This window comes from Chiloscyllium punctatum, chromosome 26, assembly GCF_047496795.1.
Source record: "Chiloscyllium punctatum isolate Juve2018m chromosome 26, sChiPun1.3, whole genome shotgun sequence".
In the NCBI taxonomy this organism is placed as follows: Eukaryota; Metazoa; Chordata; class Chondrichthyes; order Orectolobiformes; family Hemiscylliidae; genus Chiloscyllium; species Chiloscyllium punctatum.
In genome coordinates, this window is record NC_092764.1 from 40297762 (window position 1) to 40323400 (window position 25639).

At 41.0% G+C, this 25639-nt stretch overlaps 1 protein-coding gene across 2 annotated transcripts; it reads right to left on the reverse strand.

The window, feature by feature from the left end:
- Nucleotides 1-25639, reverse strand: pop4 (POP4 homolog, ribonuclease P/MRP subunit). 2 transcript variants are annotated; one of them, XM_072596211.1, is made up of 7 exons: nt 25593-25637; nt 12035-12087; nt 9864-10087; nt 8934-9011; nt 4894-4955; nt 2007-2108; nt 1-247 (listed from the first exon to the last, which is right to left on the reverse strand). In XM_072596211.1, the coding sequence occupies exons 1-7, from the start codon at nt 25597-25599 to the stop codon at nt 111-113; spliced, it is 663 nt and encodes a 220-aa protein (XP_072452312.1). In that variant the 5' UTR covers nt 25600-25637; the 3' UTR covers nt 1-110. The 2 variants fall into 2 exon arrangements, with proteins under 2 accessions (XP_072452312.1, XP_072452313.1); XM_072596212.1 differs by lacking the exon at nt 2007-2108 and having other exon boundaries at nt 25593-25639.

A 25639-nucleotide genomic window follows, 5' to 3' on the forward strand; every position in this document is an offset into this window, starting at 1 on the left:
TAAATTCATGTTTTTATTGATACAATTAAACATACAGGGCCACATCTCTTCCAATGAAGCCATGCTAAGGAGTCAATGTCTGCAGTTGGACCAGCTGCACAGCCCTGGATTTAAAGGTCAATGCTTCCTTTTCCTTTAAATTTCTTGGCAGAACGTTCACTTGATCTCAGCTGAAACTTGCTACCATAGATATAGGAAACAAAGCCGTCGATTTCCACACTGAAGATACTAGCTTGCTTGGGAATAACTGGGTTGCAGAAGGGGAAAAAAATTTAGTAATTAGAACATTATATGAAGTCCAGTTGCTTCAAGTTTTTTGTTGTTATTTCAATATGTGACAACAAAAGTTATGCTGTATCAAAAATATGCAGGAGCCACAGCTGGTGATGTTGCTGCCAGAACAAAATCAATGCTTTTAAAAAATAACATTTACAATTTATATGTAAAACAGAGAATAATTGCTATCTGAGAGTGATTATAAACTGTTAACAAAAGGAATTGAAAAGCCCAAAACCAACCATTAATTTATGCTTTGCAACCCACCAATTATCCACATAAAATTTCTAATGAACTGCTTTTGACTGCAATTAGCTACAAAGTTCAAAGTTCAAATTGAGTTTAGTCCCTGGTGTTCACATTTCACTGAGCACAGATGATGGAATATGACTAACTATCGGAACTTTATCTCGCTCAGCTGTACTTTGGCTTCCTCTGCCAGGAACAGGCTGACCACAGGAGGACTGTACATTGTATAACCCTGTCAGGCTTGATACCTATTTTGTCACAGCAGAACAATAGTATGAATTTCAATAATACAAACATTTAGAATTACCTTTTACTCAATCAGGTCTAGGTCCCTTCACAATTCAGAGGAAGGAGAAAAACAATAGATAAAAGAAGTTGTTGACTGTTTCTATCACATACCATTTCAGACTGCAACAATGTGTTGTTTACCAAATAAAACTGCATGTATGAAGGATAGGTTAACAGTATAAGATAATTGCTAGAAATCTTCATCCAAGAGGGAACATTAATTTACTTGGCCAAACCCAAGACCAGAAGTAGATCCAGTGATCAATTTGCTGATTATTTTTTGAAGGGTCACTGTCCTCGAAACATTAACTTTGCTTCACTCTACACAGATGCTGCCAGACCTGTCGAGTTTCTTGAGCAATTTCTGTTTCAGATTTACAGCACACACATTTTTGTTTTATTATTATGCTGATTGTTTTTGTACACTAAGGGAATGAGGATAAAGTAACCTAAGGCCAGTTAGCTTTGTAGAAAAGCTGGAAATAGCAAAATAAAGTACTTGTGTTTTCAGCTCATAACTGGTCAGAAACCTTCCAGTTGCAGCTCAGTTGGCTGCACTCATGTCTGATTCAAGTCCCACTCTAGAAACTAAGCATAAAGATAACCAAGGCTTACACTCCAGTCCAATACTAAGAATGCTAAGTTGTGGGAGGTGTTCTCTTTTGGAGGATATCGTAAATCAAGACCCTATTTGGCCTACAGATAACTTGCAACTATCTATACCAGAGAGTAGGCCAATTGCACCCTCTCAAATTGGCCTACTATTTGCTACAGATAGTTGCAAAAGATTTATTAGTACGAGTTTGAAAAAGTGGCAAAGACATCATCCCCAGTGTCCCAGCTAAATCCAATCCCTCAAAAGACACAGAAAAAAAAAATTCTCATCATTTTGTATCTGTGGGAGCTTGCTGTTTGTAAAGTTTATGCAGCATTTCCAACATTCATACTTCATATCTTTGCGAAAAGTATTGAGCTGTTACGAAAAGTACTAAGCTTAAGAGTCAGAGATAATATATCACAATACAAAATGTGAACAAATGCAAGAGAGTTATCTTATTCTCTTTATCCTTGAGCTTTTTGTTTGCTATGAGCCATGCTACAACTGAGCTAGATACTAATCTGTAAATGTAAAGTTTCCATTGTAAGGGCTGTGAAATACGCTTATCGGACAGATCCAAAATTCGCAACAGTACCTTTAAGTTTATTTTCCTCAGTAATAATCTTGAATATATGCTTCATTTCCTGCAAAATAATGCCTGTGGCCCCTACATAGGAAGGACATTTGGATTTCACCACTGTAATGCAAACAGATTTTCAATATAAAATTTTAATCACACTAAAATATTTAGCTGTAGTCTTCTTTAGGCAGAGAGAATGGCATGTTTAAGTTATTACTTGCTCATGTGCACTTTTCAAAGAAAAAAATCAATCTAGTATTTCAGAAACTTGCTGGATTTATCTGAAAAAAAATAAAATTCAAACTGAAGTCAAAAATTTGCGAGGTGCTGATGTGCCATAAATCAATAGACAAAAAACTTTAAATTCCATGAGATTTGATATAAAAATCATTTGTTCCTATTTTTGAAAAACAAACTGAGATAGAATGATAGTTGGTTTATTAAGCTGAATGGCAGCTTATTTAATAGTCAAACTATTTTACAAAAACAAACTGCATCTGAAAATAGTTTACAAAAAAGACTTAACAATTTCTACCTGTTATCCCTACATTTGTTAAAAAAAAAAAATCCACTCTTCCACAGGAATGGAACTACAGCACAGAAAGTAATCATTTGGCTACGATTGAGGTGGTCATGTATTCATAAGTTAAACTTGGACACTGACTGCATGATAGGCCAAAATTAAGGTTCAAGGACTTCTTGAAAATGTATTGCAGGAAATGTTTCATGCCCACAACTGATTGGGAGACATAAACTAGGAAACAATCTTAAGCAGTAGCACTGTTTCCTCAAAGCATAAAAGAATACAGGCAGGAGAGGACAAAAGGCAGTTAGAAAGATTGGCAGTCCCAATAAAATCCAACAATTCATATCTACACTGTGGAAAACCACGCAGGGCTGCAGAGCCTCCACAGCCATGTTAGAATGTACAATAGATGATGTTACACATGCAAAAAAATGGTGAATGCAAACTGACATCAACATCTGTGCCCACTCATTGGGAGAACAATTCACTCAACCTTACTCCTGTGCTCTTTACTACATTCTTGTGATTTCTTTTCTCTTCATGTATTTACTCAATTCCCTTTTCAGGATTACCACTGAATCTGCTTTCACCACCATTTCAGGAAATAGTTTCCAGATCCTAGTGATAATTCATGATGGAGAAATGAATGAAAGGAAGTTCTGATAGGATCAGATGAAATAAGGTAGAAGGCAGTTTGTGTAAGTGGAATTACAATTCAGCAATGTGGAAGACAAATTATGCTACCTACTTATGCCTTCCCAGCATTAGTTGAAGGATTCTATTCCATGGCACACATTTACAGCATTCAGTATATCTTATGAAAAGCACACTTGAGAATTAACTTTAAAAGAAAAGACTTTATCAAAGGGACAGGCTTCAAATATTTCCTTCACCCCCTATGACTTTCTTTTAAAGATGAGATAATGTTTATTATTTATAATATATTTTCTTCTGCTCAACACTGTCAAGACTTGCTAAGAAACAGCACTTTGATAGTTATGATAATCTGCACCAAAGACAAAGAAATTAATGACTCTTAGTAGAAGTCAGTAAAGCTGTTTGTCATTTAAAACAGTACAGCACAAAAACAGGCTAGAAGCTGTTCACAACTGCCTTAGCTTTTTCTTCGAGCAATCCAGTTAGTTTTATTCCTCCATTTTTCCAATATCCATGACATTTTCCTCCTCCAAGTATTTACAATTGATGAGTAGGAAAATATGCCATGAAAAAGACAAAGACGTTGCAGAGAACTACAGATAGATTGAGTGAGTGGCACAAAAATCTGGTAAATGGAATATAATGTGAGAAAGTGTGAAGTGTTCACTTTGGCAGGAAAATGAGGAAGCAGTGTGTCACTTAAATAGAGAATGGCTTCAGAATTCTGAGAGACAGAGACATCTATCTGTTCAAGTGCATGAGTCACAAAAAACTAACATACAAATCAAAAAAGCTAATCGGAGATTGTACTTTATTACACGAGAAATCAGATGTAAACGTATGGATATTACGCTTTAGGTATACAGGGCATTGGTGAGACCATGTCTCAAACAATGTGTACAGCTTTGGACTCCTCATGTGAGGAAGCTGTAAGTGGGTTGGTGGAGGTTAAGAGGAGGTTTATTTGATGGACACCTGGAATGTCTGAGTTGCCAATGATATTAGATCAGGCTGGGCTTGTTTCTACTGGAGTTTGAAGGGTGAGCGGTGACTTGATTGAAGTGTATAGATCCTGAAAAATGTTGACAAAGTGGTTGTGGAAAGGATATTTTTCTTTGTGGGTCAGTCCAGAAGTAGAAGGCACCCTTTATGGGGTTGCCCTCTTTTGGAAGAAATGAGGACTTTTTTTCTTTTTATGGAATTTGAAACATGTTCAGATCAGCCATAATCTTAATAAATGGCGGAGTGTGCCTAAGGGCCTAAATAGCCTCCTTCTACTTCTATTTGGTAAATTCACATTACCCAATTCTCTTTTGAGGACTACCATTGAACGTACTTCCATTAAAATGATCTGGTAGTGCATGCCAAATTCCAAGTATTCGCTCTGTCAATAAATTTTCCTCAAGTCACCTTTGTTTCTATTGCTATAATAATCTCAAAATTGTATCCTCCGATTGTTGACTACCTATTGGAAGGAGTTCTCTGTACTTGCTCATTCTAAACCTGTTTGAATATCAGTACCAAATTGCCCGTTAGGTTTTTTTTCGCTCTCAGGAGAACAGCCTCAGCTTTTCCAGTTTTACTTGACGAATTTAGCTGAGTCAAACATGTTACCTTACACACAAAATTGCTGCATGTTCTCTGTCTTGGATTTATCTCCCTTACTGCAGATTCTTCACAATTTGCCAAATTAAAAGCCAAATCTAACTATATGTGCACCTGTCACAATGGCTCCATGAAAATCTGCCTTCATTAATTTGGTCTGGATCGTCTGTGTCTGCCTAAAAAATATTAAAACAAAAGGATAAAAATAAAGCAACAAGATTGGCAATTGATTATATATTAGACAGTTGTTATTCTGTGGGATTTATCAGCAATCTGAAATGCAGTAAAGCATTTATTACAATACAATATTCAGCTTAGCCAAAAATAAATGAGACCTTTTCAAAAAAATTATAGCTTTAAGATTTCAGGATAGAAGTGATACAAAATGATTATCAAATTCTCCTGAACTCTCTTCCATATTTGTAACAACTTCCATGGAGACTGGCCACTTTTAATTAGTCAAAATTAATTGTTATTTTATTAATGTGGCAAATGTTACACCCACTTTGGAAACCACATTGATTTTCAAGCCTCACTACTCCCAGGGTTGCCAGAAAAGTTAATGTTTCAATCAAAGCATGCCATGTCCCTGATTTACCTGCCATTTGGAATCAAGTTATAGAACATAAAACAGTCCAGCACAGTGCAGGCCCTTCGGCCCTTGATATTATGCCAACCTTTTATCCTACTCCAAGATCAGACTAACCTACATACCCTTACATGTGACTATCCACGAATTGCTTAAATGTCCCTAACGTATCTGACTCGACTACCACTGCTGGCAGGGCATTCCACGCAACCACCACTCTATGTAAAGAACCAACCTCTGACATCTCCCCTAAACGTTTCTCCAATCATTTTAAAATTATACCCTCGCGTGACAGCCATTTCCGCCCTGGGAAAAAGTATCTGGCTATCCACTCTATCTCTATCAAGTTGCCTCTTATCCTTCTTCACTCCAACCTTTCTTCATAAGACATGCCCTCCAGTGTAGGCAGCATCTTGGTAAATCTCCTCTGCTCCCTCTCTAAATCTTCCACATCCTTCCTGTATGAGGTGACCAGAACTGAACACAATATTCCAAGTATGCTCTAACCAGGGCTTGTAGAGATGCAGCATAATGTCACGGTTCTTAAACTAGATTTCCCCCTGCCAACACATGATACACTTTCTTGACCACCCTATTAACATGGGTGGCAAATTTGTGGGATCTATGGACATGGACCCCAAGGTCCCTCTGTTCCTCCACACTGCCAAGAATCCTGCCTTTAACCCTGAATTCTGCATTCAAATTCAACCGCCCAAAATGAAGCACTTCACACTTTTCCAGGCTGACCTCCATCTGCCACCTTTCAGTTCTACATCCTGTCAATGTCCCGTTGCAACCTACAACAGCTCTCTACACCATCCACCATTCCACCAACCTTACTAACCCACTCTTCCAATTCCTCATCCAAGTCATTTATAAAAATCACAAAGAACAGGAGGTCCCAGAACCAATCCCTGTGGAACACCACTGGTCACCAAGCTCCAGGTTGAATACTTTCAATCTACTCTGTCTTTTATGGGCCAGCCAATTCTATATTCAGCTAGATTTCACTGTATCCAATACCTCCTTACTTTCTGAATGAGCCTACCATTGGGAACCTTATCAAACGCCTTGCTAAAATCCACGTACACCGCATCCACTGCTCTACCTTCTATGTGTTTTGTCATATCCTCAAAGATTTCAATGAGGCTTGTGAGGCATGACCTGCCCCTTTCAAAGCCATGCTGACTATCTCTAATCAAACTATGGTTTTCCAAGTAATCATAAATCCTGTCTCCGAATCCTCTCCAATATTTTACCCAGCACAGACGTAAGACTGATTGGTCTGCAATTCCCAGGATTATCCCTATTCCCTTCTTGAACAAGGGAATAACATTTGCCACCCTCCAATCATCTGGCACTACTCCAGTGGACAGTGAGGATGCAAAGATCATCGCCAAAAGCATGGGAATCTCTTCCCTCACTTCCTGTAGTAACCTTGCATATATCCCGTCTAGCCCAGAGGATTTATCTATCCTTATGATTTTCAAAAGTTTCAGCACATCCTCTTTCTTAACATTGATATGCTTGAAGACGTTAATCTGTTTTCTGATGACTCAGAAACATCAAGGTCCCTCTCCATAGTGAATACTGAAGCAAAGTATTCACTAAGGACCTCCCCTTACCTCTTCCGACTCCAGGTGCAAGTTCCCTCCACTATCCCTATCAGCCCTCACTCTGGCCATCCTCTTGCTCCTCATAGAAGTGTAAAATGCCTTAGGGCTTTCCTTGATCCTACCTGCTTAAGCTTTTTATGCCCCCTTCTAGCTCTAAGTTTGTTTTTCAGTTCCTTCCTGGCTACCTTGTAACCCTCTGGAACCGTGTCTGATTCTTGCCTCCTCAGCCTTAAGTAATCTTCCTTCTTCCTCTTGATGAGATGTTCCACATCCCTTGTCACCCACAGTTCCTTCACCTTACCATCCCATTCTTGCCCACTCCCCCAATTAAATACTTGCCCATTGTGTCTGCTCCTACCCCTCTCCATGAGGATAGTAAAGGTCAGGGTGTTGTGATCACTATCACCAAAATGCTCTCTTACCGAGGTGAGCTGACACCTGGCCTGGTTCATTGCCATGCACAAAATCCAATATGGCCTCCCCCCTAGTCAGACTATCTACATATTGAGTAAGGAACCCTTCTGGACACACCTGACAAAAACTGCTCAATCCAAACTATTTGAACTAAGGAGGTTCCACTCAATATTAAGAAAGTTAGTCACCCATGACAACAACCTTGTTACTTCTGCACTTTTCCAAAATCTGCCTTCCAATCTGCTCCTCTATTTGTCAGAAAACACTGACCACATTTCTACACTTATCAAGAACTACTCTCCACCACTGACACTCAGTAGCCGCAGTATGTACTGTCAACAAGATGCACTGTAGAAATTCACCAAAGATTCACCAAAAACCCGCTATAACTTCCATCCAGAAGGATAAGGGCAGCTGATACATGGGAACACCATCACCTGCAAGTTCCCCAAACCACTCACCATCCAGACTTGGAAAAATAGCACTATTCCCTCATTGTCACTGAGTCAAACCCTGGAATTCCTTCCCTAATGGCATTGTGGGTTTACCTACAGCCAGCAGAATGCAGCAGTTCAAGGAGGCAGCTCACCACCACCTGCTCAAGGGCAACTAGGGGCAGGCAATAAATGCTGGCCAGCCAAAGACACCCACACCTTAAGAATTAATGAAAAGAAATTGAAGACAATGACTTTTAAATAAATCATAAATTAATTATTTTATTTGCAAAATAATTGAGAGATATTCTTCCTGATCCAGAAACCATTCAAATTAAAGTGGACATCCTGCCCCTACCCTGCTCGCCAGAAGAACAAAACAAGTACCCTTTATTACATCAATAAATATGAGCAATACGTCTGGGGCAACTGGCACATTCATAGATTTAAAGCATTTTTTTAAAGAGCAACATTAATTTGAGCAAGACTTTAGATAATATTTTAAGTACAAACTTTCACATTGATTGAGAAGCAACAATTAAAGACTGGAGAAAATTAATCTATGTTCTACGAAAACACCTTTTTGCATTTTTATCCCAAAATAATTACATCATTTTAATAATCAATGCTTGAAATACTAATTAAACTCTTGATGGATTATTGTGAGATCACTTGGACTCCCAAACAGCTCCATCATCATCCACCCCGTGAGAGAACAAAGAGTCTTTATGGGCGGCACGGTGGCACAGAGACCTGGGTTCAATTCCCACCTCAGGTGACTGTGTGTGTGGAGTTTGCACATTGTCCCAGTGTCTATGCAGGTTTTCTCTGGGTGCTCCGGTTTCCTCCCACAATCCAAAGATGTGCAGGTTAGGTGAATTGTCATGCTAAATTGCCCATAGTGTTAGGTGAAGGGGTAAATGTAGGGGAATGGGTCTGGATGGGTTGCGCTTTGGTGGGTCAGTTTGGACTTGTTGGGCCAAAGGGCCTGTTTCCACACTAAGTAATCTAATCTTTCCAATTTCATGCAGGTACAATAGAAAATTTCAGTAGCCAATGACAGTGAATGTGTCCATTTTACAGTACAAATATTGTACTTACATGTCAGGTTTGAAGCCATTGCACAAGTCACGAATGTATTGTTTCCATAACTCATGCAAAGGGAGAAACAATTCATATCTGGAAAAAGAAAGAATTATATAGTTCAGTATCTTGACACCTATAAACTAACAATCTGAATCCTACCAATCCAGTAGGAAAGAACTACAAAATCACAGAAATCCTCTTGAAACAGAGGAGATGTATCTGATGTAGCTAACTCAGAGTACAAAACAAGGTTCATGACCACATTACAAAGAATTAAACGGTTACGCTTAAAAACTGAAAATAAATTACAATTAAAACAGGAATACTAATGTATTTTCTCCCAGACAATGACAAAAGGTAATGCAGAGATTAGGTTATAGCTATCCAGCATTTGATTAAGATAACCACAGACAACAAATCCAAATGAAATCAAAAAGAAATGCTGTTATTCACGTATTTAATACACAGATCAAGAAGCATTTTCAAAAGCTCCAAGTTATAAATGAATGTCACTGTCACAACTTGGAACAGAAGTTATCTGTATAACTACCACTGATTTCTAATTAAAGTTGATTTTTAAATTTTTTAATTCTCCTATGTGTTTTAAAAAATGAATTTTTCTACTTTCTCAACTGTATATGATCCTCAGTTTGCATAGCAGACCGGATTGTAGATCTCACCATCTGCAATAGTTCAGATTATTATCAATGGATAGAAAGCACATGTCCAGCATGAGAAATGGACTTCAAGAATCTTTGTGTCCATCAGTAACCACAGCATTTTCTCAGTCAATTAACGCTCAATGAAATTCAAAGCAGCAATGTTTGTAGAAACTAGGAGCCAATGCACCACAAATCAATATTGCAGATTTCACTTTGTAATGTACCAACTTAGATATTCAAAACTCGAAGGAAAAATTTCTCAGCATCAACATCACCCTCTTACCTCTGTTCTTCTGGTTTAAGTTCAAATATTCTCAACTCCCGCCTCTCTTTGGCAGACAAACATTTTGCTTTTCTCCTTTTCTGTTTCTTACGTCTCTTTAAGACATGCTCGAGAATAACAGCTTTTCTGTGTAAGTGTGTCTGAATCTGCTCAGCACTCAACCGTGACAAACTGTTCTTGAGAAAGGCATTGACAAATGCTTCAGCCTGTTTGGATCCCTGAGGCTGTCAGAAGGAATTCAGAATTATCTGAAAGCTAAAAACAACTTTTCCTGAGGGTTGATAATTGCACCTCCCCCAAGCAAATAATGTCTGACTTCACCGAATATTAATATTACTCTAAAGCAAAATAATTTGTTTTAAAGTTATGCATGTAACTAAATTGTTATGAAATTATACAGTCATCACTTATTACTGTGCACATTTACATACAATTATAAGATACAAAGTATAAGGCATAATCAATAACAAAAAGAAAGAAACCAGATACACTCATGGTTGGCCTAGACATCAGAAGTGGCAACAACAAACACAGTCCTGTCAACTCTGCAAAATCTTCCTTACTAACATCTGGGGACTTGTGCCAACATCGGGAGAGCTATCTCACAGAATAGTCAAACTATAGTTTGATATAATCACATTCACCAAATCATAAATTACAAACAATATCTCAGACAAGATTATCATCATCATTACCCTCTTCCTTGGTATGTCCTGTTGCAGTCTCAGGAGACACCCACTGGAGGTGCAAGCACAGTGGCAAACAATTGGTAGGAAGTTGTCAAGTGACTCTGGATCCTTACAGCCTCATGGCATCAAGTCTTACATGAGCAAGGAAAGCTGCTACGGTTTCTCCTTACCCTCAACTGATAAATCAGTAGTTGTGAAAACCAGTTGACAGAAGCACTGAGCTGGGCAATGGCATAGTATGTACCCTGGGAGGGGGGACCTCAATGTCAATCAGCAGGTGTAAGGGATATAGCTGCTTTAAATATTATGGCTAAGAGCAGGTGAGATGCTGGGAATTTTGCAGGGAGTAACTTACCTCACATTTCTCCTGCTCAAGCAGGAATGTAATGGAATATTTTCCATTTACTTGGATGACTGCAGCTCCAACAATACTCATGACGTTTGACACCATTCAGGATAAAGTGACATGCTTGTCGGAACCCTATTCACCATCTCCAAAATTCATTCCCTCCAACACTAATGCACTGTGGTAGCAATGTACACCAGCTACAAGATGCACTGCTGCAACTCTCCAATGTTCCTTTGACAGTATCTTCCATACCTGCAACTAAACCACCTCGAAGAACAAAGGCAGGAAATGAATAGGAACATCATTGGTCAGCACACCGAGTATCAGAGTTGGGAGGTCATGTTGTGGCTGCATAGGACATTTGTTACGCCACTTTTGGACTACTGCGTTCAATTATCGTCTCCCTGTTATATGAAGGACGTTGTGCAGCTTGCAAGAGTTCAGAAAAGATTTACAAGGATGTTAGCAGGTCTGGAGGGTTTAAGCTATAGTGAGAGGTTGAATAGGCTGGGGCTATTTTCCCTGGAATATCAGAGGCCAAGGGATGACCTTATAGATGTTTACAAAATTATGAGCGGTATGGATAGGGTGAATAGCTAAGGTCTTTTCCCCAGGATGGGGGAGTCCAAAACTAGAGGGCATAGGTTTAAGGTGAGAGGGGAAAGATTTTAAAAAGGGCCTAAGGGACAACTTTGCCATGCTAAAGGTGGGGCATGTATGGAATCAGCTGCCAGAGGAAATGGTGGAGGTTGGTGCAAACAACATTTAAAAGGCATCAGGATGGGTATATGAATAGAAAGTGTTTAGAGGGACATGGGCCAAATGCTGGCAAATGGAACTTGATTTATTTAGGATACCTGTTCGGCATGGACGAATTGAACTGAAGGATCTGTTTCTGTGCTGTACAACTCTAAGACTCTATCACCACTTGCAAGTCACACACCATCCCATGGATGTCAGCAAATCAGGATTTCTGCGAAACCCCTAACGTGCATCTTGGGTCATACGTATACTTTCTGACTATCTTGAAACTGGAAGGTAGTGACTGTTGTGCTCAACCTCTCAGCGTGCGTCCTCAGCACTGACAACACAGAAACACCAGAGGGCAGCAGTGACTACAAAGTAGCATATACCTGAATGTCCAAATGAGCTGTCTCTTTCGCTGAAATCGTCCTGTAAATGATATCTTCAAACAGGGAAACAAAAACCTTCAGTTAAATTGGGTAAAAAGATGGCAACAAGAACCAAAAAAAACATGCTTATTAAATCATGCTAAAGCACCATTATTTCAAACTGAAATGTAAATTTGCATTTATTCTGCTAATCAAAAATATTCTGATGGGATCTTTGGCAAATGTGACATGTGATGCAGAAACTTATAGTTAAAAAAGAACGTAATGAAGCTGCAAAGCAAAACTTTACTTCCCATTAAGATCAGAGGCAGAACAACTTCATGAAATTCATTGATAAAACAACAAATCTGCTGGGTATTTTCATTCCCTTCACACCCGGAGTTCTTCCAAGCTAAGATGCTTAAGTCTGCACAGATCAGAAGCTGAACCTGCTTTGACTATTTGACTTGATGCCACAATGGGCTCCAAACACACTAGTTATCTGGAAAGTTTTATGGTACTTCTGAGAAGGATTTGTGACATATTTTGGTAGTAAAGCCTGGCTAAAGTAACATATTTGTCTGCTAAAGACCATAAGGTCTCTTTCCATGCTATATGCATCTATGACTTCTTAAGGAATCTTTTCTTTTGTAGATGGGGCTAGGGAAAGAAAAGGAGAAAAGTAAACCCTGATTTAAAACCAAGGCAACATCTTTGCCCAGTTGCATGCTTTCTAAAACAAAAAGATTTTAATGTGCATTTTTCCAAAATTGATTTAACATATTAATAGAAATATCCCACACAATTTAGGTGATACTTGATTTACTTGTAGGCCCTGTATTTAACTGCTCCTTGTACAAGCCTCTTTAAAGGTTTTCATTTCAGTCATCTGCCAAATAGGACATATTTTTGTTTTGCTGAAGCTGTACAATTTGCACAACACATCAAGTCCAGTGACACTCAAAGCATGACAAACAACTTCTGAAACGCTCTGTTGGACACTGAGCAAATCAAAAATCAATTCAGAGCTAAGCAGAGTAATATAAAGCCTAATTTTATTGCCTAACCAGTTTGTCATTGAACAAAAACTGTAAAGCACTAATGACAAAAATAATTCCAGAATTAATTGGTGTTTTATCAGGATTCCATTTCCATTGATCCCTGACTGGACAGAGCTGACTCCCAATTGTATTATTCCCATATCAGCACATTTTCTGGCCTTGTTCTCCAAGGTAAAAGTAAGCATTTTAAGAACTTGAGATTTTCTTGAAAAGTTTATTAGACCAGTCAGATCTAAGCAGCTTATTTAGAATACCAGAAAGCAACAAGTGGGACACTTATTAGAACTAAATAATAGTTAATGTGATGCAGATGTCACTTTTAGCAGCCAACTTTAGAGAATTGGAAGGGACAAAATAATTAAAATGTACATTTGGATGCATTCATGAGTTTAAGTATTGATATTTTCAAATCCCAATCAAAATCACACAGAAATTCTGTTTTGAGAAGGCAGAAAGACAACACAAACAAAATAAATGAATAGCTTATGCAAAATAAAAAGTCAGGTCATGAAAACAAGCTCTTTTTTACATATTAAATCACATAAATATACAGCCTACAGAAAATGCCTCAAATCCAATATCCCTTTTCAAATGAGCACCGAGGAATCACCATCACATTGCTATGGAAGAAAACCTCAAAACCATTACTCTTGTATCCAACAAGACCTTTGGCAGAATAAATAGATTTGGTGGTAGTGGAGTAATCTTGACAGAACTATTTGCTTGATATTTTCAGCTCTGGAAAGGAGAAGCATGTCCGCTTGATTAAATTGCTCAAAATGAAGGAAAATGTTGATTAAATAGAAACAGGTTTTAGTTGATTATTCACTTTAATTTCATTCCAAGATTAAAATTCTCACCAACTGCAGATTTATGAAGTTCAGGCCATACAGTACTAGCTGATTGTTTTCTAAATAAACATGATACCACATACATTGCCTCCAAAAGCACTATAAGCACTGAAAATTCATTAATATTTATTGTACTGGTAACTTAAAACAAATATGTCAGTTTGCCCCAAATGTACAAAATGATGGTGTATTATAAAATGATAGCAAACTGTTGTCCACCTGCACAATCCAATGAAAATAAGACAAATTCCTCAATACTACTTCTTGCTGTGTCACCTTAATTAGCCTTTGTGTATTGGATTATTAAATCATAGCGTTTCCAATTGCTGTGAAAGCACACGTTGCTGTGAAATGAGAACCTTCACTTTACAACAGAATTAGTTGCCATAGTTCAGTGAACACCCACTCACCACTAACAGAACCAACATGATGCTTTACTCGAAAGGAGAACAAAGTGTGGGTTAGTGACTTCTTCCTATACCAGCTCAGAACAATCTTTCTTATTAGTGGAAGAATGATTCAGTCATAAAACCAAAGCTCCCAAATGAGAAGGCTTATTCATTGACTGAGAACACTTGAAAAGATATATACATAAATGCATGAAAGTAAATGACAGGGTGACTTATGGCTCTGGCTGTTATGTGGACTTAGTGTTTTAAAGGTTATTCTATTTACAAATACATGACTTGGAGTTGTACAGCATGGAAACAGACCCTTTGGTCCAACTCATCCATGCCCACCAGATATCCTAAATTGACCAGCATTTGACCTATATCCCTCTAAACCCTTTCCATTCATGTACCAATCCAGATGCCTCTTAAATGTTGTAATTGTACCAGCCTCCATCATTTCCTCTGACAGATCATTCCATATATGCATCACCCTCTGCGTGAGAAAGTTGCTTCTCAAGTCTTTTTAAAGTCTTTCCCCACTCTCCTCAAACCTATGCCCTCTAGTTTTGGACTCACTTGGGGAAAAAAGACCTTAGCTGTTCACCCTATCATGCCCTTCATGATTTTATAAACCTTGATACACTCCGGGGAAAAAAGCCCCAGCCTATTCAGCCTCGCCCTGTAGCTCAAATCCTACAATTCTGGCCATGATTTGGAGATGCCGGTGTTGGACTGGGGTGTACAACGTTAAAAATCATACAACACCAGGTTATAGTCCAACAGGTTTAATTGGAAGCACACTAGCTTTCGGAGCAACGCTCTTTCATCAGGTGACAGTGGAGGGCTCGATCGTAACACAGAATTTATAGCAAAAATTTGCAGTGTGATGTAACTGAAATTATACATTGAAAAATTGATTGTCTGTTAAGCCTTTCATCTGTTAGAATACAGTGATAGTTTCACTTCTTTCATGTGTGAATCACAAAACCTTTTTTTTTAAAAAGTTGCATTCTCGGGTTAGCTGTTAACAATGGTGATAGCTAGACAATGTGTTGAAGGTGTTAGCCCACTGTGTTCTCTGTCTATGCCATGATGTTTAGATTGATTCTAATCTAAAAAGTGAGATAACAGAGTTTTACATAAATTCATGCAGTTTTTGAGCAAAGTACAATGTAACTCTGCAAGTACAATTTCACCCCAGAAAATGTGTGTGTGCATGTGGGTCTGTGTGTGTGTGTGTGTGTGTGTGTGTGTCTGTCTGTCTGTCTGGAGTGGGGGTTGCGAGTGTGAGAATGTGTGTGTGTGTGTGTGTGTGTGTAGTGCAATGGTGATCACCTGTAATGTGACATGACCCAAGGTCCCAGTTGAGGCCCTCCCTATGGGTACCGAACTTAGCTATCAGCCTCTGCTCGGCCACTTTCCTCTGCTGCCTGTCCCGAAGTCCGCCTTGGAGGATGGTCACCCGAAGGTCCGAGGCTGAATGTCCTGGACTCCTCTGCTGTCTGTCCCACAATTCACCACAAAGGTTTACAGGAAAGCCACACACAAAGACCAAGTCCTAAACTATGAAAGCAACCACCCCAACACACACAAACGAAGTTGCATCAGGACACTATTCAAAAGGGCCACAACACACTGCAGTACACCAGAACTGCAAAAAGAGGAAGAGGAACACCTATACAAAGTATTCGCCAAAAACGGATACCCGCGCAATTTCATCAACAGATGCCTAAGGGAGAGACAACGGAACGAGGACATGCCGCAACCCAAAGGACTAGCCACACTACCATACATCAAGAGCATTTCTGAACTGACAGCCAGACTACTGCGACCACTAGGACTCATAACAGCACACAAACCAACAGCCACGCTCAGACAACAACTCACCAGAACAAAGGACCCGATACCCAGCATGAGCAAAACCAATGTAGTGTACAAAATCCCATGCAAGGACTGCACAAAACACTACATCGGACAAACAGGAAGACAGTTAACGATCCGTATACACGAACACCAACTAGCCACGAAATGACACGACCAGCTATCCTTAGTAGCCACACACACAGACGACAAGCAACATGAATTTGACTGGGACAACACTACCATTATAGGGCAAGCCAAACAGAGAACAGCTAGGGAATTCCTAGAGGCATGGCACTCATCCACAGACTCTATCAACAAACACATCGACCTGGACCCAATATACCGGCCACTACAGTGGACAGCTCGAACTGATAACCGGAAGCGGCAGAGACAGGCCACTATAAATGCCGGAGGAAACAGCACAGAAGCGCTTCACAGGAGGCTCCTGAGCACTGAGGATGTCACCTAGACAGGGGACGAAACGTTTGCAAGACAAATTCCCAGCTCGGCGAACAGAACCACAACAACGAGCACCCGAGCTACAAATCTTCTACCAAACTTATGTTAGTTTTGCTCCTGTGCACAGTGACTTGATATTTGTGAATTATTTGTGAAGGAGACCATTCGTATCCCATCGTATCTGCACTGGCTTGCTGAGTATTTTGACTTAGTGTCAAACTTCTGCCTTATCCCAAGAACCCTGCATGTTATTCCTTCAAGTGACTCAACTGAACCTGTTTCCACGACACTTCCAGGCAATAGATTCCAAAGACAGACCAATCGCGGTGTGTAAAAATGATTTTTTCACCTCGATTTTTCCTTCCTTTGGAAAACCCTTTAATATTTGTTTGCTTCTGGACCATGATCCATTTACCCACAGGAAGCTTCTCCCAATCTACTCCATCAAGACCCCATATAATTTTGAAAATTTCTATCAAATCTCCCTTCAGTCATCTCCACTTTCTTCCTAAGTGCAGTTTCTCATTCTTGGGAACATTTTTGACAACTTCATCTGTTCTCTCTCAATGTATTCACATTCCTGCTAAAGTGTGGTGCCCAGAACTGCATACAATACTCCACGGAGGTCTAACTGCTGTCCTACATAAACACTCAGCATTTCCCTCCTTTCTCATGTACCCTGTGCATTAATATAGCTCAGTATGGTGTATGCTTTATTTACAGCTCTGTCTACCTGTCCTACCACCTTTAATGACTTATATACACATAGTTTCTTGTCTCTGTGCTCCTTCACACTCTTTAGAATGTTACCCTTTACTTTGTATGGTCTCTCCATGGTCTTTAATAAAGTGCATCAGCTGTCACTTCACCACATTGATCTTGACTTGCTGTTCATTTCGCACTACCAACATCCTTCTAAAATTCGACACGGTTTTCCTCACAGCATGCTTAAAAGTTTTCTGTCAGCTGCTAACTTTGAAATTATGCAAAAGTGAGTACTGCAGGTGCTGGAGATTAGAGTCAAGAGTGTGGTGCTGGAAAAGCACAGCAGGTCAGGCAGCATCCAAGGAGCAGGAAAACCAACATTTCGGGCAAAAGCCCTTCATCAGGAATGAGGCTGAGAGCCTCGGGGGTGGAGAGATAAATGGGAGGAAGTGGAGCTTGGGGGGGGGGGAGGTAGCTGAGAGTGTAATAGGTGGCGCCGATGCAGTGATCGATGTAGCAGCGGAAGAGGTAGGGAGTGCTGCCGGTGTAACTACGGAAGATGGACTGTTCTATGGAGCCGACAAAGAGACAGACATAGCTGGGGCCCAAACGGGTGCCCATGGCTATCGTTTTCATCTGGAGGAAGTGGGAGGATTAAAAGGAGAAATTGTTGAGGGTGAGGACCAGTTCAGCCAAATGAATGAGTGTCAGTGGGAGGGTATTAATGGGAATGTCGGGAGAGGAAGAAGCGGAGGGCCTGAAGGACCTGGTCATGGCAGATGGAGGTGTTTAGGGACTGGATGTCCATTCTAATGACGAGGCATTCGGGTCCAGGGAAACAAGTGGAGGGCATGGGTAGTATCCTGCACGTATGTGGGAGTTCCTGGATCGGGGGGATAGGAAAGTATCGAGGTAGGTGGAGATGAATTCGGGGGGTGGGGGCAGGAGCAGGCTGAGACAATGGGTCGGCCGGGGTAGTCAGGCTTGTGGATCTTGGGAAGGAGGTAGAATCGGGTGGTGTGGGGCTTCCGAACTCGGAGGTTCAAAGCTGTGGGTGGGAGATCTCCTGAAATGATAAGACCATAAGACATAGGAGTGGAAGTAAGGCCATTCGGCCCATCAAGTCCACTCCGCCATTCAATCATGGCTGATGGGCATTTCAACTCCACTTACCAGCATTCTCTCCGTAGCCCTTAATTCCTTGCGACATCAAGAACTTATCAATCTCTGCCTTGAAGACATTTAGCGTTCCGGCCTCCACTGCAATGACTTCCACAGGCCCACCACTCTCTGGTTGAAGAAATGTCTCCGCATTTCTGTTCTGAATTGACCCCCACTAATTCTAAAGGCTGTGCCCACGGATCCTAGTCTCCTCACCTAACGGAAACAATTTCCTAGCGTCCACCCTTTCCAAGCCATGTATTATCTTGTAAGTTTCTATTAGATCTCCCCTTAATCTTCTAAACTCCAATGAATACAATCCCAGGATCCTCAGCCGTTCCTCATATGTTAGACCTACCATTCCAGGGATCATCCGTGTGAAATCTCTGCTGGACACGCTCCAGTGCCAGTATGTCTTTCCTGAGGTGTGGGGACCAAAACTGGACACAGTATTATAAATGGGGCCTAACCAGAGCTTTATAAAGTCTCAGTAGCACAACGGTGCTTTTATATTCCAACCCTCGAGATAAATGACAACGTTGCATTTGCTTTCTTAATCACGGACTCAACCTGCATGTTTACCTTTAGAGAATCCTCGACTAGCACTCCCAGATCCCTTTGTACTTTGGCTTTATGAATTTTCTCACCATTTAGAAAGTAGTCCATGCTTGTATTCTTTTTTCCAAAGTGCAAGACCTCGCATTTGCTCACATTGAATTCCATCAGCCATTTCCTGGACCACTCTCCCAAACTGTCTAGATCCTTCTGCAGCCTCCCCACTTCCTCAGTACTACCAGCCTGTCCACCTAACTTCGTATCATCGGCAAACTTCACTAGAATGTCCCCAGTCCCTTCATCCAGATTATTAATATATAACGTGAACAGCTGTGGCCCCAACACTGAACCCTGCGGGACACCGCTTGTCACCAGCTGCCATTCCGAAAAAGAACCTTTTATCCCAAATGAGGTTGTGTATGGTCTGGGAGATGATGGTTTGGAGATGGGGGGTGGGGTCATGGTCGAGGGGCGGTAGGAGGAGGTGTCTTCAAGTTCGCACCTGGCTTCAGGGGTGTAGAGTTCAACGTGCCAAACTACGACTGCACCCCCATTGTCTGCTGGTTTGATGAGGAGGTTGAAGTTGGAGCAAAGGGAGCGGAGGGCTGCGCATTCAGAGGGTGAGAGGTTGGAGTGGGGGAGGTTGATGAACAGGTTGAGGTGGTGAATGTCTCGATGGCAGTTGGAAATAAAAAGAGGTCAAGAGTGGGTAACAGACTGGCACGGGGTGTCCAAATGGATGGGGGTGTATTGAAGGCGGGTGAAGGGGTCCTTGGAGGGTGGGTGGGAGTCTTGATTGAAAAAGTGAGCTCGGAGGCAGAGGAAGAAGTGTTTGATGCCACAATGCATATTGAATTCGTTGATGCATGAATGGAGGGCAATGAAAGTCAGGCCTTTGCTGAGGACTGATCGTTCATCCTCAGTGAGGGAGAGGGTGGCGAGGAAAAGAGAAAAGAGGTGGGGCGGATGGTGAAAACTCAGCAGGGCTGGCACCTAGGAGTTTTGAAACTATCTCCTCCATACCAAGTTCTAGATCATTTACATATCCAAACTCGAAAACCTAGGACTCTGCTCTCCCCTCTGCAGCTGGACTCTAGACTTCCTGACCCTCAGGCTTAAAACAGTAAGGATAGGCGATATCTTTTCCACAATAATCCTCAACATCAGTGCCCTGCAAGTCTGCACTCTCAGCTCTTTACACACTCATGAATGTGTGGCCAATTCTGCTGTAACTCCATTTACACATTTGCTGGTGACACCAATGTGATGGGTCAGATCTTAAACAATGATGAGGAAGACTACAGAAAAGAGATAGAAAGCTCAGTGGCATGATGTAAAGACAACAACCTCTCCCTCCACGTCAACAAAGCAAAGGTAATCAACTTCAGGAAAGAGTGGCGGACATTCCGTCTATATCAATGGTGCTGAGGTGGAGATGGTTGAGAGCTTCTAGTTCCTGGAGTAAATAGCACCAACAACCTGTACTGGTCCATCCCTGTTCACACTGTGGTCAAGAAAGCACATCAATGCCTCTACTTCCTCAGAAGGCTAACGAAACTTGGCATGTCCACAATGATTCTAATCAATTTTTATAGATGCATCATAGAAAGCATCCTAGAACATAGAACATTATAGCACAGTACAGGCCTTTCGGCCCTCCATGTTGCGCCGACCAGACTATCTGGATACATCACAGCTTGATATAGCAACTGTTCTGCCGAAGATTACAAGAAATTACAGAGAACTGTGAACATAGTCCAATCCATTTGACAAATCAACCTTCCATTTATTTACTCCATTTATACTTCCCGTGACCTTGGAAAAGCAGCTAACATAATCCAAGACCCCTCCCACCTCTTCCATTAGGCAGAAGATACAAAAGTTTTAAAACACGTACCAACAAATTCAAGAACAGCTTCTTCCCTACTGTTGAAATTTTTGAATGGACCTCTTATGTTACAGTTCATTTTTACCTGCATTTTCTCTGTGGGTGTAACACGACATTCTGTATTTTATTCTATTACCCTGATGTACTTATGCAAGGTATAACTTGCCTGTATCGCATGTAAATACTTTCGCTCTATCCCGATATATATGACAATAAATCAAATCAAAATACATCAGAAAAAGCACTGGTCCCAATTCCCACCCTTGGAGAACTCCCTTCTACAAACTTGCCTCCAGCCAAAACAAAAAGCAGCTACTAATTACTACTCTCTTTTCCTTTCAGTCAAACACATTTACATCTACAATGCCACTGTCCCTTTTGCTCCATGACCGAGAATTTTCCTCAAGTCTGGCAGGACTGAGTTGGCACAGTGCAGTGTATTTTGAACATCTTTTGGAAGTTTATGTACACCACATCAACATTCTTGTCCTCATCAACCTTCGCTTTTATCTCTCCGGCAAATTTTCCCTTATTAAGTCCAGGTGATTCTTTTGAATTAAACCAAATGTTTCCATGTGACAATTCATTTATCCCTAAGCATCATGGGTTCTTGGATTCCCTGTCACAAGAAGCTGCAGCTTTTCAGTGCCATTCATATTGATACTGACTATAGTACAGGTAGGCAAACCTTTATCCGAAAAGCTCAGAAGTCCGAAGGTTATTTTGTGAAGTTTTTTCTCATTAACAAGGTTGTTTGGCATGCAAACAGTTAACCCAAGTCCACACCCAATCGATACGTGTCACTCAGATAACATGTGGGGGTGTGGCCCAGCACTGGCAGGCCACACTTTTGTTTCACGGCCCATTTTACTCATATTAAGTCTTCTTTGGAAAGATTTTTTAAAACTTTCACCAAACTGCCACTTATTCTGAAATTCGAAAAATTGTGAATTCCGAAAACCAGCTTGTCCTGAGCATTGCGGATAAAGGATTGTGCACCTGTAGTAACTTTCCTTATTCCACTTTCCACCATTATATGCTTCACCTTTATAACATCAAAACTTGAGCTGAAGAAATTTGGAAAAACAGTCCACTTTCATCCATGTTAAAAGTGTCTCTTGGTACATATCTGTTCAAGACATGGACAAGACCATATCCTTTCTGCCATAAATGCCACACTCTCACTGCTTACCATCGAGAGGACAAATGCTGTGCTTCACCTTGAATCGGTTCAGCCATCCATTACAGCAGGTGAACTTCATGTGCCCTGCTTTATCAGGGTGACTCCACTTTCCTTTGGGATCAGGCTAGAGATGGGAACATACTCTGCTCAAGCTTACTTGAATCATGTTAGCAAAACTTGTTGGATAAGGAACCGTTCTCACTTTCTTCCTTGCTGGAGAGAATGCCTGCGCGGCGTATTGTCCCAAGGTATTTACCTTGTGTTTCAGAATGATGCCCAAATTTGATGGCGAAATCTCCCACTTCTTTGGGTTGTGTAAATTCTATTTCATGCCATGATTTTCCACTTGCTGCAGCAACTTCACCTTCGCTCCAATCAACAACACCTAACTTTCCAACAGGTTTAACCATATCCAAACAATTTGCGTGTTCTTTCACAGCAAGATCTTGGTGTAAAAATCATGGCTTGCTCAGTGTTGCATGATTTTGTGCTTGTGGTATAACTGTGCTGATTGGTTAGCAAGCTGCCTACCAAATCACTTGTTATGATTTGCACACATATCGCCACTCCTTTGGTGTCACTAGATCAAAATCTTAACATCAGCAGAGTGGTGGGTATACCTACACCAAACAGACTGCAGTAGTACATCAAGATAAATCATGCCAACTTCTCAAGGCGAATTGGAACAGGGAAGAAATGCTGTTCCACCCAGCAAACCACACATCTCATGAATCATTTTTGTTTTCAGAAATGAGAAATTTACAGAAATTTGGCTAATTTGGAATTATTAGCAAGGAATTTTCCATTTATCATGAGCATTATTACATTATTATTCCTATTTTGTAATTCTGCAAATGGGAACTGTTGAAAGTGAGGACTGTAGACGTTGGAGATCAGAGTCGAAGAGTGTGGTGCTAGAAAAGCAAAGCCAGTCAGGGAGCAGGAGACGATTCCTGATGAAAGGCTTCCGCTTGAAACATCGATTGTTAGATTAGATTACTTACAGTGTGGAAACAGGCCCTTCGGCCCAACAAGCCCACACTGCCCCGCCGAAGCGCAACCCACCCATACCCCTACATTTCCCCTTACTTAACACTACTGGCAATTTAGCATGGCCAATTCACCTGACCTGCACATCTTTGGACTGTGGGAGGAAACCGGAGCACCTGGAGGAAACCCACGCAGACACAGGGAGAACGTGCAAACTCCACACAGTCAGTCGCCTGAGGCAGGAATTGAACCCGGATCTCTGGTGCTGTGAGGCAGCAGTGCTAACCACTGTGCCACCGTGCCCTGCTCCTCTGATACTACTTGACCGGATGTGCTTCTCCTGTACCACAGTCTTCGACAATAGGAACCGTTAGCTACTTTGACAGAACCAGAAGTTGGTGACATCCAAACACGATACATTGCACTGTAATTTGAAACAATCACAATGTGAAACAGTAGCAAAACCACTGAGGAAAAGGAACAGAGGAATACAGAATAAACCATAAACACTGGAGAAAACATTAAACACATACCCAGCTGACAGATCACAGAGGTGTAGCAGAACCAAATCACAGGGACACCTTAGGAAGGATATATTGACCTTGGAGCAAATACAATTTAGGTTTGAATGATACCTGGACTTCAGGGGTTGAGATTATTCAAATTAGGCCAAATTTCTCTAGAATTTAAGATTAATTGGAGGGGGGGGGGGGGGGGGCAGCAACTGTCACTGGACTCAAAATGTTAACTTTGATTCTCCTGCCACAGATGCTATTACATGTGTTGAGTTTCTCCATCAATTTCTGTTTTTTTTTGCTTCAATTTCAAGCATTGACAATTCTTTATTTCCTTTAAAGGTTAAGGGGTGATCTGATCAAGGTCTTCAAGAAATTAACAGGAAAAGACAGAATAAAGATAAACTGTTTCCAATAGTCGCTGTTTCTAGAACTGGGGGCATAATTTGACAATTAGGGCTAGACCACTCAGGTAAGATATTAGGAAGCACTTCTACATAGAAAAGTGTGGTAGCAGTTTCAAACTCTCTTCCACAAATATCAGTTGATGTTAGTTCATTAATTTTCAATGAGGTGTATAAGTTCTTGTAAAGCAAAGGTTTTAAGGGATTTTTGACAAAGATAGGTATATGGAGAGAAAGCAGAATTAATACTTTGGTTCCACAGATGCTGCGAAACATGCTGAGTTTTTCCAGCAATTGCTGGGTTTGGGCCACAGATCAGCCATGATCGCAGTAAGTGGCAGAACAGGCTCGAGGGGCTGAATAGCTTACTCCCGTTCGTCTGAATTAAAGATGGCGTTTTAAAATCAATTTACAGCAAGCCAGCTAAGCTGAATGGGGAGAGGAGCATGCAGGGAAGACACAGATTATGAACTTTTGCTAAATGAAGTTGTGGAGAGTGTCTTCAAAGTAAAAGGAATTTCAGAGATTCAGCAGGGGTTTAAGGTATAAAGATTGGGGCAAACAGATGTGTTGGAGACAGTACAAAACAATGGGTCAGAAATGAGAATGAAGCTTAAATCAGGGTTGTAAAATTCACCACTTTTGGACTAGGTGTCATATCATAGCTAGGAAAATTCCAGAGCCATAGACAGATGTTACAGTAGTTGGAACCAAACACTGCTTTAAATACTAATTATTCTGGAAGAAATGAACAAGCACCTACTGTTTGAAAAAAGATAAAAGCACTGGTTACAATCTGATATAGCTGAATGTCGTGTTGAGTCCAGAGACTAAATTAAAGAATTAGCTTTGTCACATGCAATTGAATGAGTGCAGCAAAAAGTTTGCTGTCACTGCTTACGGCTTTAATTGAGAAATAGGCAGCTGGAGATTATAGGAACTACTAGAGAGGTTGAGGGAAACCAGAGGCAGAAAAAGCTGGCTGCTAGCAGTGTGTATGAAAAATGAATACTGGATTAGTGGTGCTGGAAGAGCACAGCAGTTCAGGCAGCATCCAACGAGCAGCGAAATCGACGTTTCGGGCAAAAGCCCTTCATCAGAAATTTGCCCGAAACGTCGATTTTGCTGCTCCTCGGATGCTGCCTGAACTGCTGTGCTCTTCCAGCACCACTAATCCAGAATCTGGTTTCCAGCATCTGCAGTCATTGTTTTTACCTGTATGAAAAATGAAGCTGTGCCTATGAAGTCCATCAATGAGGATGAGAAGGGCTTTGCTAACTGAAATTTATTCTCTATGAACCTTGGACCTGTTCATGAAGTTTTAACGAGCCTATTCACCAATATGTATGTCACACTGGGACAAGTGGGGCCAGTGACTCTGCGTCTTTCCTAACGGTCGGAAATGCCGATATTCTAAAAGCCAGCGGCTGAGGAGTGGGAGTGGGGGTGGAGAGAATAGGAACTCGGTTAGTGCTCCAGACCCGGAGCTTTCCGCGACCAACCCGCATAATCCGACCCTCCCCACCAACACGGCGGCGAGTTAACGACTTACTGCTCATGGCGCGGCGTGATGACGTTCACTCCCGACGCAATAAAATG

Excerpts from the sequence above, each read along its gene's own strand:
- pop4 (XM_072596211.1), bottom strand. Across the intron at positions 4,956-8,933 it reads AATGGCTTCAAACCTGACAT|GCAGACACAGACGATCCAGA; the intron begins GTAAGTACAATA and ends AATATTTTTTAG. Across the intron at positions 248-2,006 it reads TGAGGAAAATAAACTTAAAG|TTATTCCCAAGCAAGCTAGT; the intron begins GTACTGTTGCGA and ends TCTGCAACCCAG.